The 15,479-nt window shown below is 53.6% G+C and overlaps 1 protein-coding gene across 3 annotated transcripts; it reads left to right on the forward strand.

Annotated features, from left to right (window-relative positions):
* Positions 1-465: 465 nt before the first annotated feature.
* On the forward strand, positions 466-15,242 carry TCN2 (transcobalamin 2). Of its 3 annotated transcripts, none has more exons than XM_057306050.1 (10): positions 466-563; positions 770-1,058; positions 5,086-5,278; positions 5,973-6,142; positions 7,156-7,317; positions 8,434-8,606; positions 8,725-8,911; positions 9,748-9,913; positions 12,234-12,349; positions 14,647-15,242. In XM_057306050.1, the coding sequence occupies exons 2-10, from the start codon at positions 995-997 to the stop codon at positions 14,706-14,708; spliced, it is 1,293 nt and encodes a 430-aa protein (XP_057162033.1). In that variant the 5' UTR covers positions 466-563; positions 770-994; the 3' UTR covers positions 14,709-15,242. The 3 variants fall into 3 exon arrangements, with proteins under 3 accessions (XP_057162033.1, XP_026340614.2, XP_026340615.2); XM_026484829.4 differs by having other exon boundaries at positions 859-1,058; XM_026484830.4 differs by having other exon boundaries at positions 472-563; positions 862-1,058.
* The last annotated feature ends 237 nt before the right edge of the window (positions 15,243-15,479 follow it).

Consider the following 15,479-nt stretch of genomic DNA (forward strand, 5'->3'; position numbering starts at 1 on the left):
TATATATATATATGTATGTATGTATGTATATATATATATTTATATATTTGTATATATATATTTTTAAAAGATTTTATTTATTTATTCGACAGAGACAGCCAGCGAGAGAGGGAACACAAGCAGGGGGAGTGGGAGAGGAAGAAGCAGGCTCCCAGCGGAGGAGCCTGATGTGGGGCGCGATCCCATAACGCCGGGATCACGCCCTGAGCCGAAGGCAGACGCTTAACCGCTGTGCCACCCAGGCGCCCCTATATATATATATTTTTAAGATTACTTTTCTAGTCCTAACAAGAAGCCCCGCTACCCAAGGCTTTGTGTCTCAAATGATTAAATCCTGTTCCCTTGTTTTGTTTTGTCTGCGGGAGGCCTCCCGCTTTCTGGTTGGTTGAGAAAACTGGCCGGTCTGGTCCGGGTCCAGCCCCTCCCACCCCTAACGCCGGGCGGGCTCCGGAGGACAGCTGACACCAGCAGTCGCTCACGTGATCACCACAGCTCTCCGTTCCGCTCCTCGTCCCAGGCCGGGCTGGGTACTTCCAGGGACTCCCTCTGTTGGGGGGCACCAGGTAGGCCCCCCAGCCCTGCCTGTCCACCGCTGGAGCAGTGAGGGGGATACGATGCAGGCGCAGGTGGACAGGCTTGGGCAGATCAGATGTCAGACCCTCTGTGCCTGCCCAGCGCTCTTTAGGCAGCGAGGACAGAATGTGGCTGGCCTCAAGAAGTCTCACACCATTCCTATTTGTCTTCCCCCACCCCCGCTCCCTACCTCCAGGAAAACGACTCTGCCCTTCCTTCCTCTGTTCTTTGGCCTTGCTTTTACCTCAGCTACAAATCTTTTCCGCTTTCTCTCTGCTGATTTAGCAGCATCCTGCTGGGGGCGTGGAGGGATTAATCAGTGACAGGAAGCTGCCTCTCTCAGAGCAGTGACCGGCTGTGCAAGACCAGCCCTAGGAGTCTGTTGCGCTTCCCGCCCGCTGCTCACCCATCCGCTCCTGCCATGGGGCACCTTGGGGCCCTCCTTTTCCTGCTTGGGAGCCTGGGGGCTCTCGCTGATATCTGTGGTGAGTAACCAGATCTACCCTGTGCCTCTTTCCTCCTGGGGCCTCAGCGGGGAGGTCTTGTCCAAACCTCTCATTATGTAGCTGGAGAAAGTGAGGCTTGGATGTGTGGGAGGGTACGATTTCTCTGCCCCTTTGGGCTTCCACAGCAGCTGGGACTTAGGTGGACCTCAGTGTTTGACACACCGTGTTGAGATTAATTACAGTTGACCCTCGAACAACGTGGGTTAAGGCTGCTGGCCCTCCATGCAGTCCCAAATCCATGCATAATTTTTGACTCCCCAGAATTTAACTACTAATAGCCTACTGTTGAGTGGAAGCCTTACTAATAAGATAAACAACACATATTTTGTATGTTATATGTATTGTATACTGTATTCTTATAAAGTCAGCTAAAAAAAGGAAAATGTTATTGAGGAAATCACAAGGAAAACAAAATAGACTTGGGACACCTGCGTGGCTCAGTTGGTTAAGTGTCTGCCTTCAGCTCAGGTCATGATCAAGTCTGGGCTCCTCACCCTACTTGTGCTCTTTCTCTCTCTCTCAAATAAATAAAATCTTAAAAAAAAAAAACATTTAAAGTACTGTGCTGTATCAAGAAAAATTCACATATGAGTGGACCCATGTAGTTCAAACACATGTTCGAGGGTCAACTCTATATGTCTAACAGCCCACCAGACAAAAATGCTCCCATTAAAACAGTCATTGTTAATTTACTCATTCATCATGCATTGACTGAGGCTTCTCTGAGCCAGTGCAGCGTTGGACTTTGGGGAGAGAACAAAGAGCAAGACCGGTCCCATCCCGGTCCTCCTAGTGCATCTGTTCTAGTAAAGGGGACAGACAAAAGAAGTCAAGAGGCTAATCGGTGCTGTATTTGGGGGCTGTGGGGAGGGCTAAAGTAAGCGAACCAGGCAGAGAGGTAGAGAGCTGGGGCCAGTGATTCAGGGAGAGAGTTCAGGGAAGGATTTCCGAGGACCAGGCATGACAGGGGGATTAAGACCCAGAGGAAGAAAAGGAGCTAACAAGAAGTGGGGGGCATCCCAGGCAGAGGGAAGTGAGTATGCGGGCACCCTTAATGGAGACGAGACGAGTCTGAGAGAAGCATAGGGGCAGGTTATGGCACGGCATTTGTTTTATATTGCACATACAGGAGGCTGGGTGCTTGGATCTGTGTCCCAGTGTCCCCAGGGGCCTTTTGGGACCTCTTGGGACCCATCTGGGAGCCGGAACGCAGGCCTGGGGCTATTTGTGCACTGGAGATAAGCAGAAAGCAGAAGGCAGGCAGGGAAACCTCTGTGCTCTAGGGTTACCCACCTCTCCTCCCTCCTTGTATTCTGCCCACGGCCTTACGTGCAATATGCTTTCAGTCCTGGGGTCTCTTGTTATCTTTGGAGAAACCGAGAGGCAGGTTCAGTTATGTCCAGGTGACAGATGAGTCAGTCAAAGGTTGGAGGAGCCAGATGACCTGCTAAGGCACTCCAGCTTTCCAGGGCTTTGCTGGACTCAGTTCTCAGAACTTCAGGCCATGGTCTTCCCTGGGCACCAGGGGCTCTTGGTTCCTGTCCAGACAGTCCCCAGGGAGACCTGGGACCCAGTCCTCACCCTCACTGGGCGTGAATCATTCCGTAGTTGGCCCATAGACCCAACAAAAGCCCTGGACGAGGTTTGGGGGTGCAACCCCCACAGCTGAGCCACTTAGCTGCCCAGGCCTCATTCCCTGCCTTCCTGCTTGGTGTGGTACGGGGGATCCCACAGCTTGAACTTTACCAGCTCATACGGGGGATCCCACAACTCGAACTTTACCAGTTCAAAGCTCTGCGCAGTTGTGAAATTGACAAGGATGCTGCCGAATGCTTTCCCAGGGTGGGCTCCTCTGTTTCCGAGTGTCAAGGCTAGTCAGCTGGCAGAGCTGCATGGCCCTGTGAGCAAGAGGCTTCATGGGGGGAGCTTGCCCTGGGCCACTTTTATGACTGAGGTGAATTCGCCTGGCTCCTTCCTTTTAAGGAGGCTGAATTGTGGTTATTAGCCTCTCTTTATAGCTCTGGCTCCTCTTGTTATCACTCCTAATCCCAGGGCTGACTCACTTCCTGGAGGGCAGAGCCTGGGGTCGGGGTGAGGCTCCCCTACCAGTATGAAGAAAAGGGAGAGGGAAAGAGAGGTAGAGAGGGACAGATGACCAGGACAGGCTGAAAGAGGTAGAGACTGAGACGGATCCAGACAGATAGGGGGGAAATGCCTACAGAAATGGGAGGCAGCCCCAGAAAGGCACTGAGGAAGAGAATGGAAAGAAAAGAACCCCTGTCCCTGACCCCCACCCCCTCGGGCCCCTTCACAGGTAGCAACAAATACCTATGACTTTTGGGGGAAGTAGGCATAAGCTGGTGGGTCCTGTGGGGTGCCTGGCTGGCTCAGTCCGCAGAGCATGCCAACTCTAGATCTCAGGGTCGTGAGTTCGAACCTCACATTGGGCGTAGAGATTACTTACAGAAAAAGAATGATGGTGGGACCCAGACTAAGAGGGATGGGCCTGTTATGAGAGGAACCCTGTGCCTTGCGCAGGTGAAGAGCTCTGGCGGCAGTTCCTGTGCTCAGTCTCCTGGGAGGGGCAGCCTGCCCAGCATCCTGGGACGCCGCATAGCTGCAGTGGAGGCAGCTGGAGCCCTGCAGATAACTGGGAGGCAGTAAATGGGGAAAAGTCCAAAGTGCCTCCCAGGCCACCCACTGTCCTCAGGCTCCTTCCCTAAGGGAGGCAGGCGGGGTCAGCTGGGCCTGGGAATGCCCCCAAGGCTTCCCAGTATTTCAGCATTTCAGCATTTTCGTGGTTCAGTTTTAGGCAAAACCCAAAGCACACAGAGAAATGGTTGCAAACGATAATGGCTTTCTACCGATTCACCCCTCAGTCTCAGGTCCTCTTCACCTAAGCAGATGTGGCAGGAAAAGCATTATTTTAAGATCTGCACAGAGGAAGCTCACCAGACAGCCCCAGTTAGCCATGGGCAGCCTACAGTGGGTTTTTTTGTTTGTTTTTTGTTTGTTTGTTTTGGTTTTTTTTAAGATTTATTTATTTACTTTAGAGAGAGTGCGGGGTGGGGTAGAGGGAGAGGGAAAGAGAGAAAATCCTCAAGCAGACTCCCCACTCAGTGGGGACCCCCCCCCCCACCTGCGCCACGCGGGGCTTCATCCCAGGATCCTGAGATCATGACCTGAGCCGAAATCAAGAGTTGGCCGCTTAACCAACTGAGCCACCCACACGCCCCAGCCAGCAGTGTTTTAAAATTGGGGGTGTGACATGTTCTGTGTGTGGGTTGCAGTCTCGGTAAATGGATTTGGCAGAGCATGGAAGAACAGGGGCTTTGCAGGCAGGCTCATCCTTGGTTCTATAGCCTGTGTAAGAGAAAACATGACTTTGAACGGTTGTGCAAAGTGATGATGACAGTACCGATGCCACAGGGCTGGAGACCTGTGAGGACCAAGTGAGGTCGGGTGCAGTGCCTGGGGCACATCACAAGGCTTGGCCTCCACTGTCCATTACTCCTGGTGGCAGAGTGGTTGTCTGGTACCAGCTTCCTCTGCCCTCGGCCCACCAGCTCTCCCCGGCCCACTCCAAGTGCTCTTTTTTTTTTTTTTTTTTTTAAAGATTTTATTTATTTATTCGACAGAGATAGAGACAGCCAGCGAGAGAGGGAACACAAGCAGGGGGAGTGGGAGAGGAAGAAGCAGTCTCATAGCGGAGGAGCCTGATGTGGGGCTCGATCCCGGAACGCCGGGATCACGCCCTGAGCCGAAGGCAGACGCTTAACCGCTGTGCCACCCAGGCGCCCCCCAAGTGCTCTTTTGGGATACCTGCTTTCTCCTATTTACCTGCTGCCTTTCATTACAGCCATATTTTCCCATACAAGTAGGATGTGTGCTAGATGGAGACGGAGTAGAGATGTTTATTCCCTGGAGAAGGCTCTAGTTAGGTAAAAGCAGTTCCTTGCTGGTGGCCTGGCTCTGCAACCTCACTTGGCCTGTTCTCTTTCCAAAGAAATACCAGAGGTGGATAGGAAGCTGGTGGAGAGGCTAGGCCAACGCCTCTTGCCCTGGATGGACTGGCTGTCCCTGGACCACCTGAACCCCAGTATCTACGTGGGCCTCCGCCTCTCCAGCGTGCAGGCCGGGGCCAGGGAGGCCTTCTATCTGCACATCCTCAAGCTCAACTACCAGCAGAGCCTCCTGGGGTATCGCTGTTTGCTTTCTTCTCCTTTCCCCTTGTCTTGCTCTACCTCCTAAGAGAAAGCAGACCTATGTTCTGGTTTGGGCTGCCACTGCTTTGTGGGAGACTTTGGGCAGGTTCCGTCTCCTTTGGCACTTTCTCGATCTGTAGAATGGGGTTGGCTTGACTAGACTGGAGGCAGATATCACTGATCCATGACCACAACCCACCCCCCCACCCCCGAGCCCAGAAACAGCATCTAGTGGCATCTAACTCTGTGCTCCCTTTCCAGGGGGCATTAAGGGGAGGCCTGTTCTGAGGCTCAGTGTGGGAGTTTGAATGAGAGGTGAAGGATCGGGACCACCATGAAGCATCTCCTGCTTGGACTCCCTCTCAAGAAGCGGACACAGGGCAGGGAGGGGGAGGAAAGGAAGACTGTGTAGGCATAGTGTGATCAAAATGGTGGGGGCAAGCATAGGTCACTTGGACGTCAGAGCCCTCGGGGCTTGTCCTGGAGTCCAGTTTTTTATCTTTACGAAATATGTGTGGCATGCACCTTACACTGTGCAGAGCTGACTCCATCTACTTTTGGTAGTTTTAGCAAAGTTTCTAATTGTTAGGATTCTTTTCACTTTATGATGTTGGTTGGGGGTGTCTCAATGCAGGCTTACCAGGGTGGCATTTTCTTACAGAAGTGTTGTTTACTGGCTTTGTCCTAGGCTTGCCATCAACGATGACAACAGTAACAACAAGGCTAAGCCCTCCATGGGCCAGTTGGCCCTCTACCTGCTGGCTCTCAGGGCTAACTGTGAGTTTGTTGGAGGCCACAAGGGGGATAGGCTGGTCTCACAGCTGAAGCGGTTCCTGGAGGACGAGAAGAGGGCCATTGGTGAGAGGACATGGTCTGCCAAGTGTCGGGGTGGGGGGCCTCACCAGATCACATTCTCTAGGGAAGCATCTAAGTCAGAACTTTGGGTTTTTTCCCCCAGGCCTCTTTCCCACCCTCCACTCTGCCTGTCTCACTATCCACCTAGAGGCTTGGGCCTGCTGCAGTCGCCATCCTTGATCAAGCCTTTCCTGTACCCCACATGCGCTCTGTTGGCAAGTTCTTCTCAGCCACCACGACTGAACTGACTGTCTACCTCTGGGACAACTGCATGGCCTCCATACTGCTTACTCCTCAGCCTCTCTCTGCTAACTGTCCTGATGCCTGATTTGACCCACTACATGACAGCCAGGGCAAGCATTTTAAATATAAATTTGATCTTGTTAGCCCTGCTCAAACCCTGCACAGGCTGCTCACTACTGTGTCCACGGCCCCTCAGGCCCATCTGCCCCTTTCTCCTCCTCAGGACCTGTTGGCCCACCCCTGGGCACCCACGCACCTGCCTTTCTGGCTCTGGCCATGTGATTTCTCAGCTTGCAGATCAGCATCTTCATATATGTTCTCTCTGTCTGGAAGGCTTCCTTCCCCTTCTAGCTTACTCCCGCTCCACCTTAGCTCCTTCCCACCCCGACCTCCCCAGCATCACTGCCTTTTAGAGAATCCTGCCATGATCCCCCAGCTCTTCCAAGACCTCTACTGTATGGCCCCAGAGACCTCGGTCCACGTTTCAGCTTTAATCATGTTGTTGTGGCCGAAGGTTGTTATTGTTGGAGGGCTGGCCGGTCACCACTGGCTCGGTCACCACTCTGAGCACAGCAGCCGACACAGAGTGGATCCTCAGCAGGAACGGGTTGAGGGACTGAAGGAATGGAGGATCCCATGACCCAGAGGAGGGTGTTGGGAAGTGTGGGCAGTGGGGTCCCATGTGCTGGCTAGGCTGGTTGCTGGGAGGGGGCAGAGAGGGAACCCCTCAGGCCCGGCATGAAGCCCCTGCCCCATGGTCTTCTCCCTCCCAGGGCCCCATCACAAGGGCCACCCCCACACCAGCTACTACCAGTATGGCCTGGGCATCCTGGCCCTGTGTGTCCACCAGAAGCGGCTCCATGACAGCGTGGTGGGCAGGCTCCTGTATGCCGTGGAACACAGCCATCGTCTCCGCCACGGCCACCTCTCTGTGGGTGAGTGAGCGAGGCCCTGCTAAAGCCAGGCTGGCACTCCACCAGTCCCCAGCCCCAGCTGAAGGCCTCCTCCCCCTGCCCCATGCTCACCTTTCCTCGGGCCCCTCCTTATGAGTCCCTGAGGAGTGAAATGGCGAGGGCTCGTGTGTGTGTGTGTGTGTGTGTGTGTGTGTGTGTGTGTGGTGTGTACGGTGGCCGTGTTGGAGAGGGCCTGGGACCCTGACCCCAGCTCTGTCACGCGTTTATTGTAGGCCACCCTGGGCAAGTTGGCTGGCCTTTCTGGTTCAGCTTCTCCTGTAAAATAACCTCCCAGCAGTATCTTGATAGAAGATGCCTTATAAGTCAAAGGCTTATCATAGTGCCTGCCATGGAGAAAGTTCTGGACACATAGCTATGATCTGGTCATCACATGAGCTGGGAAGCCTGAGACCTGGATTCTGGAAATGCTACCTCACTGTGTTACCTTGGGCCTCCAGTGCCCTTTGTTGTCATTGTGATTCAGGGTCTCTTGTCAGTCTGGCATTCTGTGAGTAAGTGTGTGTGCCTCGCATAGGGTGGGGGTAGTGAGGGGAGGAAGTACCCCAGAGAGAAGGCAGCAGGGAGCTTGCTCTGCCTGAGGCTTGTAGAAAAAACACTGTGGACCCAGTAAATCACCTCAGGGCAGGGACTGGGGGGCTTCAGAGCGTCCAGGGCCCAGGCATCTTCCTGGACCTATGAAATCAGATCACCTGGGGATGGACCCAGCCATTGGTTTGTTCCAGACTTCCCTGGTGATTCCAAAGTACAGGCAGGTTTGGGAATGAGCAGTGTGGGATAAAGTCCTCTTGGGCCTCCCTCCTCCTGGTCCTCTCCCTAACCTCTAACACCTAAACAGTACACAGGGGTAGGGTGACCAACCATTCTTATTTGCCTGGACCTAAGGGACTTCCCAGGACACCAGACTTACAGTGGCCAAAGCGGGAAAGTTCTGGACAAACTGGGCTGAGTTGGTCCCCCTCACTGGTGAAAACTTTCTAAAATGCTAATGTGGCCATGCCCCTTCTTCAAGCCTCTGGTGGCAGCCCATTGCCCCAGGGCTCTGCCTAGACTGACTCCGATTGGCTCTGTCCCTTGCAGACACAGTGGCCATGGCGGGCTTGGCCTTCACCTGTCTGGAGCACTCCAACCTCAACCCCAATCAGAGACACCGGATCACCGTGGCCATTAGGACAACACGAGAGAAGATCCTGAAGGCCCAGACCCCTGAGGGCCACTTTGGGAATGTCTACAGCACCCCTCTGGCTCTGCAGGTAGGAAAGAGAGCTTGGGGCCATAGTCCGCCCCGGTGTTTGGTGGGCGGTGGCCTGGAAGACCTGGCTCCTCCATCCCAGCTGACCCACCTTCTCCTCTTCCCCATTCTGTCACCAGTTACTGATGAATTCCTTCATGCCTGGAGCGAAGCTGGGCACGGCATGCCTCAAGGCAAGGGCTGCTCTGTTGGCCAGTATGCAGGATGGGGCCTTCAAGAACGTTCTCGTAATTTCCCAGCTGCTGCCTGTCCTGAATGGCAAGAGCTATGTAGATCTCATCTCCCCAGACTGCGGGGCACCAAGAGGTAGCTGGGCCTTTCAATGGGAGCCCTGTTCTTTTCAGTCTGCAGAGTCCTCCCTGAAGTCTGCAAGTCCCAGGGAAGGGAGGTTGCCTGGTCCAGATTTGCTAAGTCAACAGGGGTTTGCAGGTCCATGTGGGACACACTGGCAGCAAAGATGCAGTCATAGCTTCCAGAAAGTCGCAGTGTGGGTAGAGAGATACCAAAGAGAGAGCTCTCGGTGGGCCATGAGTCTGCAGCCCCTTGCGCGGTACCCAGTCCAGAAATGTTCGAATGGATGAATGGGGAGAGACACATTTTGGGTAGTGCTGATACATCCTAATGAGTCCCAATTAGCAGCTGGAATCAGGGCTTCATCTGGGAGGACTTGAGTTGGCGAATGAGATTTGCCAGTGGGGAAGAGCAGTCGCAAGGGCAGGGCAGAGAGGGGGCAGCAGGAACGAAGGTGCCGAGGTGTTTTATACCTTTTAGGCTGAAATTGGGGGGGAGGGTCTTACTAGAGAGTGGGGTCTGGGAGAATGAGCTAGAGTTGCAGGCAGGAGAATGAAAAGGAGGGGAGACCCTCGGAGGTAATGGGGGCAGGGGTGATATGAACAGATGCATGTTCGAGAAAGAGCCCTCTGGGGTGCTATGTGGCAGATAGGTGGGAAGGGGGTACTGGAAGCAAAAAAAAAACCAGTGAGGGGCCCAACCTTGGGCAGCCGGGGGACATGGGGGTTAAAGACATGGCAGCTGGTGGTGATGCTGGCTGAGACAGGCCACAGTATCTTCGAGGGAAGAAGGGACTAACACCTGGCCCCCTGCCCTCACACCAGCTACCTCTTCCTCTCTCCCTGGCACAGTCCTGTTGCAGCCAGCTCTGGAAACTACTTCACAGACCCAAGAGCTCATCAGTGTCATGCTGAAGGTCCCCAGTGTCTTGCCACCATACAGACACCCCATCTCTGTCTCTGCTGGGTCCTCTTTGGAAGATGTCCTTAAGAAGGCCCGGGAGCTCGCAGGATTCACGTGAGACCCTCGCCTCCCAGTCCTCACCCCACCTGACCCCACATCCCTGATACAGGACATGATTGGGATGGGGATGGAAGAGGAGGTTCCTCTGGGAGAGTTGCCAGGCCAGGCTCTGCTTCTTCCTTCTCCACTCCTGAATGGCCCGGGCTGTAGTGGAAACAGACAGCTATGGGCCAGCATCGTCAATGGCTCTGAGAACATGTTCTGGGGGCAGAGGATCCACATTGGAATCCCAGCTCCACCACTCCCCCACTAGGACCCAGAACCAGTTATTTACCTGCAACCCAGTGAGAGCACCAGCCGGGCCGTGCTCCTCGCAGGGCCTGTGCAGGGAGTCCGGGAATTAGCGCACAAATAGGACGTGGCCCCCCGCACTTAGTAAGCTCAGTACAGGTTAGCTTTCGTAAGAGAGTTATTATCCTCAGATGATCTTGGCCTCATCCCTGTGATGAAGTACCCTGGGCAAGTCCTCTGTAGAATGTGGAGGTTGGGCAACCTCCTTAAACTTGCCTTTCACCCTGACAAGATTCAACACGTCTGGGGCCAAGCATTTCTGGAGCGCTGCTCTCTGCCCAGCCTTGTCTGTGCCTGAATAACATGGATGGGATTCTTATGTTACCAGTGGGGAATCTGAACCAGAGGACTTGAGTGCCTTCCACCGGGTCACTCCGACCCCAGATGTCTCTTCTAGAAAGAAATGCCTCAGTTTGAGAGGGCCCCGATTTCTGTGCCTACCTGAGGTTCCCAAAGGACAGCACCCTGCAGTCAGGGAGGGCCCACAGCAGGTGCCTCGCAGCTGTGCGTCCCAGGGTATTTCAGGCCAGAGATGTACAAAGAACAAAATTTCTGTTATACTATGACTTAGATGTGTACTATTATGTTTACTATTAAAAGTCCCTTCTCTTTCTGGCTCCAGACCTCTCTAAACCCTAAACAACTTTGCAAATTAGATATGAAGTGTAAAAAGAATAACATTCAAATAAGGACTATTTGCTGAGAAGCAGGTGTACTTGGCCAGACATGGGATGAGCCTGATGCTCTCAGCTGCTTGGACCTGAGCTGCTGTCAAGCCTGAGTTTGTCCAGGCAGCTGTGACGTCATAGGCCCTTCCCTGGCTCCGAACACTCCATTCACTACTAAGCCCACCTCAGTTCTCTTCCCAGTCGCCTGCCGCGCATACAGCAGCACTTATGGGTCCCAGACGGCCCCACACAGCCCCAGACGGCCACACACACTGAGCACCTTGGCAGGCTGCCGTCCAGCAGACACTGAGAGTACGCAGAGCCTGCTGGCATTTGTGTCTGAGTAATGTCATCAAAATGAAAAAAATAGAACTTCCCATTCTAATTCAGAACTCCAGGACCTCTGAGAAGACATCAGGGATACTAATCAGGAAACCGTTCTGTCAGTGGAAGTGGGTACCTGAACCGGGTGCAGAGGCCAGGCAGGAAGGTTATGTCTGCAGGCACATGAATGCCCAGCAGAGAAAGCTGGACTGCAGAAAGAGAGATCCAGGGAGAAAGAGGAGAGAGAGAGAAACACGTGCTCCAAGCAGCCACATGGATCCACAGAGTTAGGGAATGACAGGGTAGAGGGGGCTGCTCCATGACACCCTCTCAAACAACAGTTTCCCTTTGACAAAGTCACCCTGAGTGGTTTTGTCTCTTAAAACTATACAAACCCTCCCTCTCTAAGACAGAAACTTTGATGAGCCTTTTGGAGAGAGGAAGAACATGACTATGGACCTTTAAGAGGATCCCTCTGGCAGCCGTGTCCACATGGTTTGGAGAAACGCACAATTGGAAACAAGGAACTCAGGGAGGGGTTGGTGTGAATAAGGAGTCTCTTGGTTGCAAAGGCCAGAAACGCAACCCCAACCCTCTCTGGAGCATGGGGTGTATAGAATCAAAGAGAAGACTGAGCCACCGAGCCCCAAGAAGAGGGGAGTGCCACGGAGCCACAGAAACTTCCAGAAGCAGAGACCCACTGCCACCACCAGGTGTCTCCATCTTCTGCTCCTCAGCCCTGCAATGTCAGCTCCTAGAGAGGGGGCAGCTGCTGAGCCAGTCATGTAATAGGTGCCCCTTCCTGTAGGCCATGGTCCTGGTCAGTGCAGAGGGGTGGAGTCCCCTGACTGGGCAGTGTCAGGAGGCGGCAGAGGAGGGGCGGAGGTGAGGCCCGTGGCCTGAAAAGGATTTGGCTAGCGCCGGCCCTGAGAGAGAAGCCAGGACTTCCCTGGTGGGGGTACTTCTGCCTCTGCCCTCGGTTCAGTGGAAGCAAAAGTCACCTCTTCTCTCTCTGCCTCTCTCTTTGGTAGGTATGATACACAGAACTCCTTGTCAGGCCCGTACCTGACCTCCGTGATGGGGAAAGAAGCTGGGGCACGTGAGTTCTGGCAGCTCCTCCGAGCCCCTGACACCCCACTGCTACAAGGTGAGTCTGGTGGCTGGCCGCCTCTGGAGATCTCCCCCAGCCAGCCTTGTTGCTGTGAGGCTTCCCCGGATCCCCTCGGTTTCCCCCTGAACCTTTCTGGGCCTCGGCCTCGGATAATCACTGACGCTCAAGGTGGCATCTAAGTTATTGAACTGAACGCTTAAGAATTTTTGTGTAAGTTATTGTGGCAACTCTAGGAAATCAGATAGGCAAACAAGAAGAAAATTAAAATCACCTATCATTTGCTCCCCAGAAATTGCTTCTTTTAACTGTTGGTGTCTTTTCTTCCAGCTAGTATTTTAAATATGTGAGTTTTTTCAGAAAATGCTCGGTAGCAATGCTGTCTGACTGAAACTAAATGTGAGGCACGTGTAATTCTAAATTTTCTAGATGGTGACACTAATATTATTGATATATTTTATTTAACCAAATATACAAAATATTAGTATTCCGAGATATAATCAGTGTGAAATTATGAATGACATTTTTGCCTGCTTTTTTTGTTCTACGACTTCAAGTGCACAATAGCTGTATGTGGCTAATGTGAGCATACTGGGTGGTACAGCTCTGTATACTGTTTTGCAACTTTTTTTAAAGAAATTCTCTTTTTTAAAAAAAGAAACATTTTATTTTATTTATTTATTTTTTAAAGTAAGCTCTGTGCCCATTGTGGGACTCGAACTCACGACCGTGAGATCAAGAGTGTCCTGCTCTACCAGCTGAGCTGGCCAGGCGCCCGGCAGCTTATTTTTTTCATTCTTAACGTTATGTTAAGACATCTTTCTATGTTGTTATATGTAGATCTTCCCCTTCCTTTGAAATAGCCATGTAGAATATATCACTCACAAGGGTGTTTGGGGCTGCAAGTAACAGGAAACACAGTGCAAACTAGCTTCCACTGTATGACATCTGTTGGCTTGAATGACCAGGGTCAAGAGGGAATGAGGACTTCAGGGCTGGTGTAACCTGGGCTCTAGCCCTTCTCCCCTGTGACTCCATACTCCTCTTTTCGTTGGCTTCCTCACCCTTCTTGTGTCTTCCCAGGGTAGCTCCCTTTTAAAAGTCTGCCCCAAGCAGACAGAGGTGGAATTGGGACACAGGCACATTCCTGGACTCATTTCCGTCGTTAGGAGAGGGCCCAGGTTCTGCACTCACCATCGGCTGGAGAACAAGGATTGCCACACAACTGGCATGGGCCAGTCAGGGCCTGCCTCGGCCTGGGTGCTGCAGTGGGGCGTGGAGTGAGATGGGGAGGCTGCAGCTTCTCGATTCCTGCTAGATATTTAGGGTTTTAACTCCTACACCTCAGGCTGTCATGAGCATCCTTGTGCATCAGCCCAGTCACCAGATAGACTCTGAAGGGTCATCTGTCCCTACTCTTGCTACCTGGAGCTTCTCTTGGGCACCTGTCCTATGCCGGGCATTGGGCCAAGTTCTTTCCAGGGTGTGGGCCTTTCTGAGGGAGCCCAAGAAAAAGGATTCTTCTTCTCTGCCTGCTTCTGAACAGATTGAGAAGTAAAACAAAGAGGGGGCAGGTGGAGACCCCAGATCTGGCCTCTATTACTGAGAAAGTGGGCTGGAGGGGGTAGTCTGGGGCAGGAGCCCGATGGCCTCAATCATGAGGCAGATGGGGATCATTGCATCCTCCACCTCCCACCCCCTCTGCCCCTGGTCCAGCAGGAAGCCCACTCCCATGGGGAAAAAGGAGCACCTGGTTGTTGATACCATTATTGCCCTCATTTCAGAAATGGGAATGCCAGCACTCACAAATGTGGAGCAACTTGCCCAGAGTCACACCGCTGATGAGTGCAGAGCTGGGGCTTGACCCCAGGTGCCATGCTGGAGCCTTGACTGTCTCCAGTGAGTGGAGGCCGTCTCCAGTGAGTGGAGGCCGGCTCCAGCGGACTTCACTCGTGGTCTTGGTTCTCCCTCCAGACCACACTGAGCAAGTCCCCTTCCTGATGGCCCCTCAGGGGGCCCTGAAGACAGTGACCCTGCCCATCAGGTTTTGTCAAAGGTCTCTGGTTCCTTTCACCCCCTGTTGGTTATCCAGAATGCTGTCCCGGGCCCCCTCCCTGGGCGCTCCCCCACTGTAAAATGAGCCTGTGGACCTCAGGAGCCCTGAGGTCACAGCTGATTTCAGTTTCCAGACTGGCTCTGGACAGCTCCCACTTTCCCACCGCCAAGCCCTGAGTGGATCTTATAGACCCTGGCCTCAGGGTGCTTGTCCCTAAGAAGAGGTGGAGGGGTTTGGGATTCTCTGCCCTGCTAACCCCCTGCTCAACCTGTTTCTGCAGGTATTGCTGACTATGCCCCCAAGGATGGAGAAACCATCGAGCTGAGGCTGGTTAGCTGGTAGCCCCTGGGCTCACCCACCCCAGCAGCCTGGCCCACCCCCTGGGCCTCTGCCTTCCCTCCAAACATCGCTGTAACAGATGCATGCCCAACCTGGCTGCTACCTCATGTGTACTTGGAGCAGTGTCCCCTGGATTACCCAGCTACCGCCCTTGCAAAGGTCCTCAGCCACCATCCACCCTGGATCAGGGAACCATCCACCTTCCCGGGGAGGGCTGTCTGCTCAAGTCTGGCCCCGCCTGGCCACACAGGCATCCCTTGAAGGCCACTCATAGTCTGAAGGGTCTAAAGCATCTCAGACTCCTCAACACAAGGAGAAGTCACCGGCCATTGGTGTTGTGAGTACTGCCCCCTCTGGGATTGGGGTCCTGCAAGGAGACCTCTGTGACCCAGGGGCTGTGTCCCTGACCCCAGCTCTCTACGTTGGCCTTCAGGGCAGTGGCCCCGGTGCTGGCCTTGGCAGAGGGGCTGGTGGGGGCTCTGCAGAGCCGCTCGAAGCCTGCCGCTGAAATGATTAAAGTGTTGATTGTGCCCCTGCCCCCGGCGTCCTGATGCCTCAAGCTCATGACTGAGTACAGGGGGGCTGGAGGACAGAAGGAGGAGCTCCCCCTGGGGCAGCAGAGGAAGGTGCGGGGGGGGGGCATTCTCCGGGGGGCTGGGAGGGAGCGATGCTGGTGGTGTCAACGCTGATTACAGTTTAGGGAACATATCCTTGCTAGACACTTCCTCGCACAACTCTCAGGTTGTGGATATTTTTGTTCTCATCCCTACTCTG

The sequence above is a fragment of the Ursus arctos genome, unplaced genomic scaffold (assembly GCF_023065955.2).
Source record: "Ursus arctos isolate Adak ecotype North America unplaced genomic scaffold, UrsArc2.0 scaffold_34, whole genome shotgun sequence".
In the NCBI taxonomy this organism is placed as follows: Eukaryota; Metazoa; Chordata; class Mammalia; order Carnivora; family Ursidae; genus Ursus; species Ursus arctos.

Coding starts and splice junctions, on each gene's coding strand:
- TCN2 (XM_057306050.1), top strand. CDS start 995: ATGGGGCACCTTGGGGCCCTCCTTTTCCTGCTTGGGAGCCTGGGGGCT. Junction 7,318..8,433: donor CCACGGCCACCTCTCTGTGG/GTGAGTGAGCGA, acceptor TGTCCCTTGCAG/ACACAGTGGCCATGGCGGGC. Junction 8,912..9,747: donor AGACTGCGGGGCACCAAGAG/GTAGCTGGGCCT, acceptor TCCCTGGCACAG/TCCTGTTGCAGCCAGCTCTG.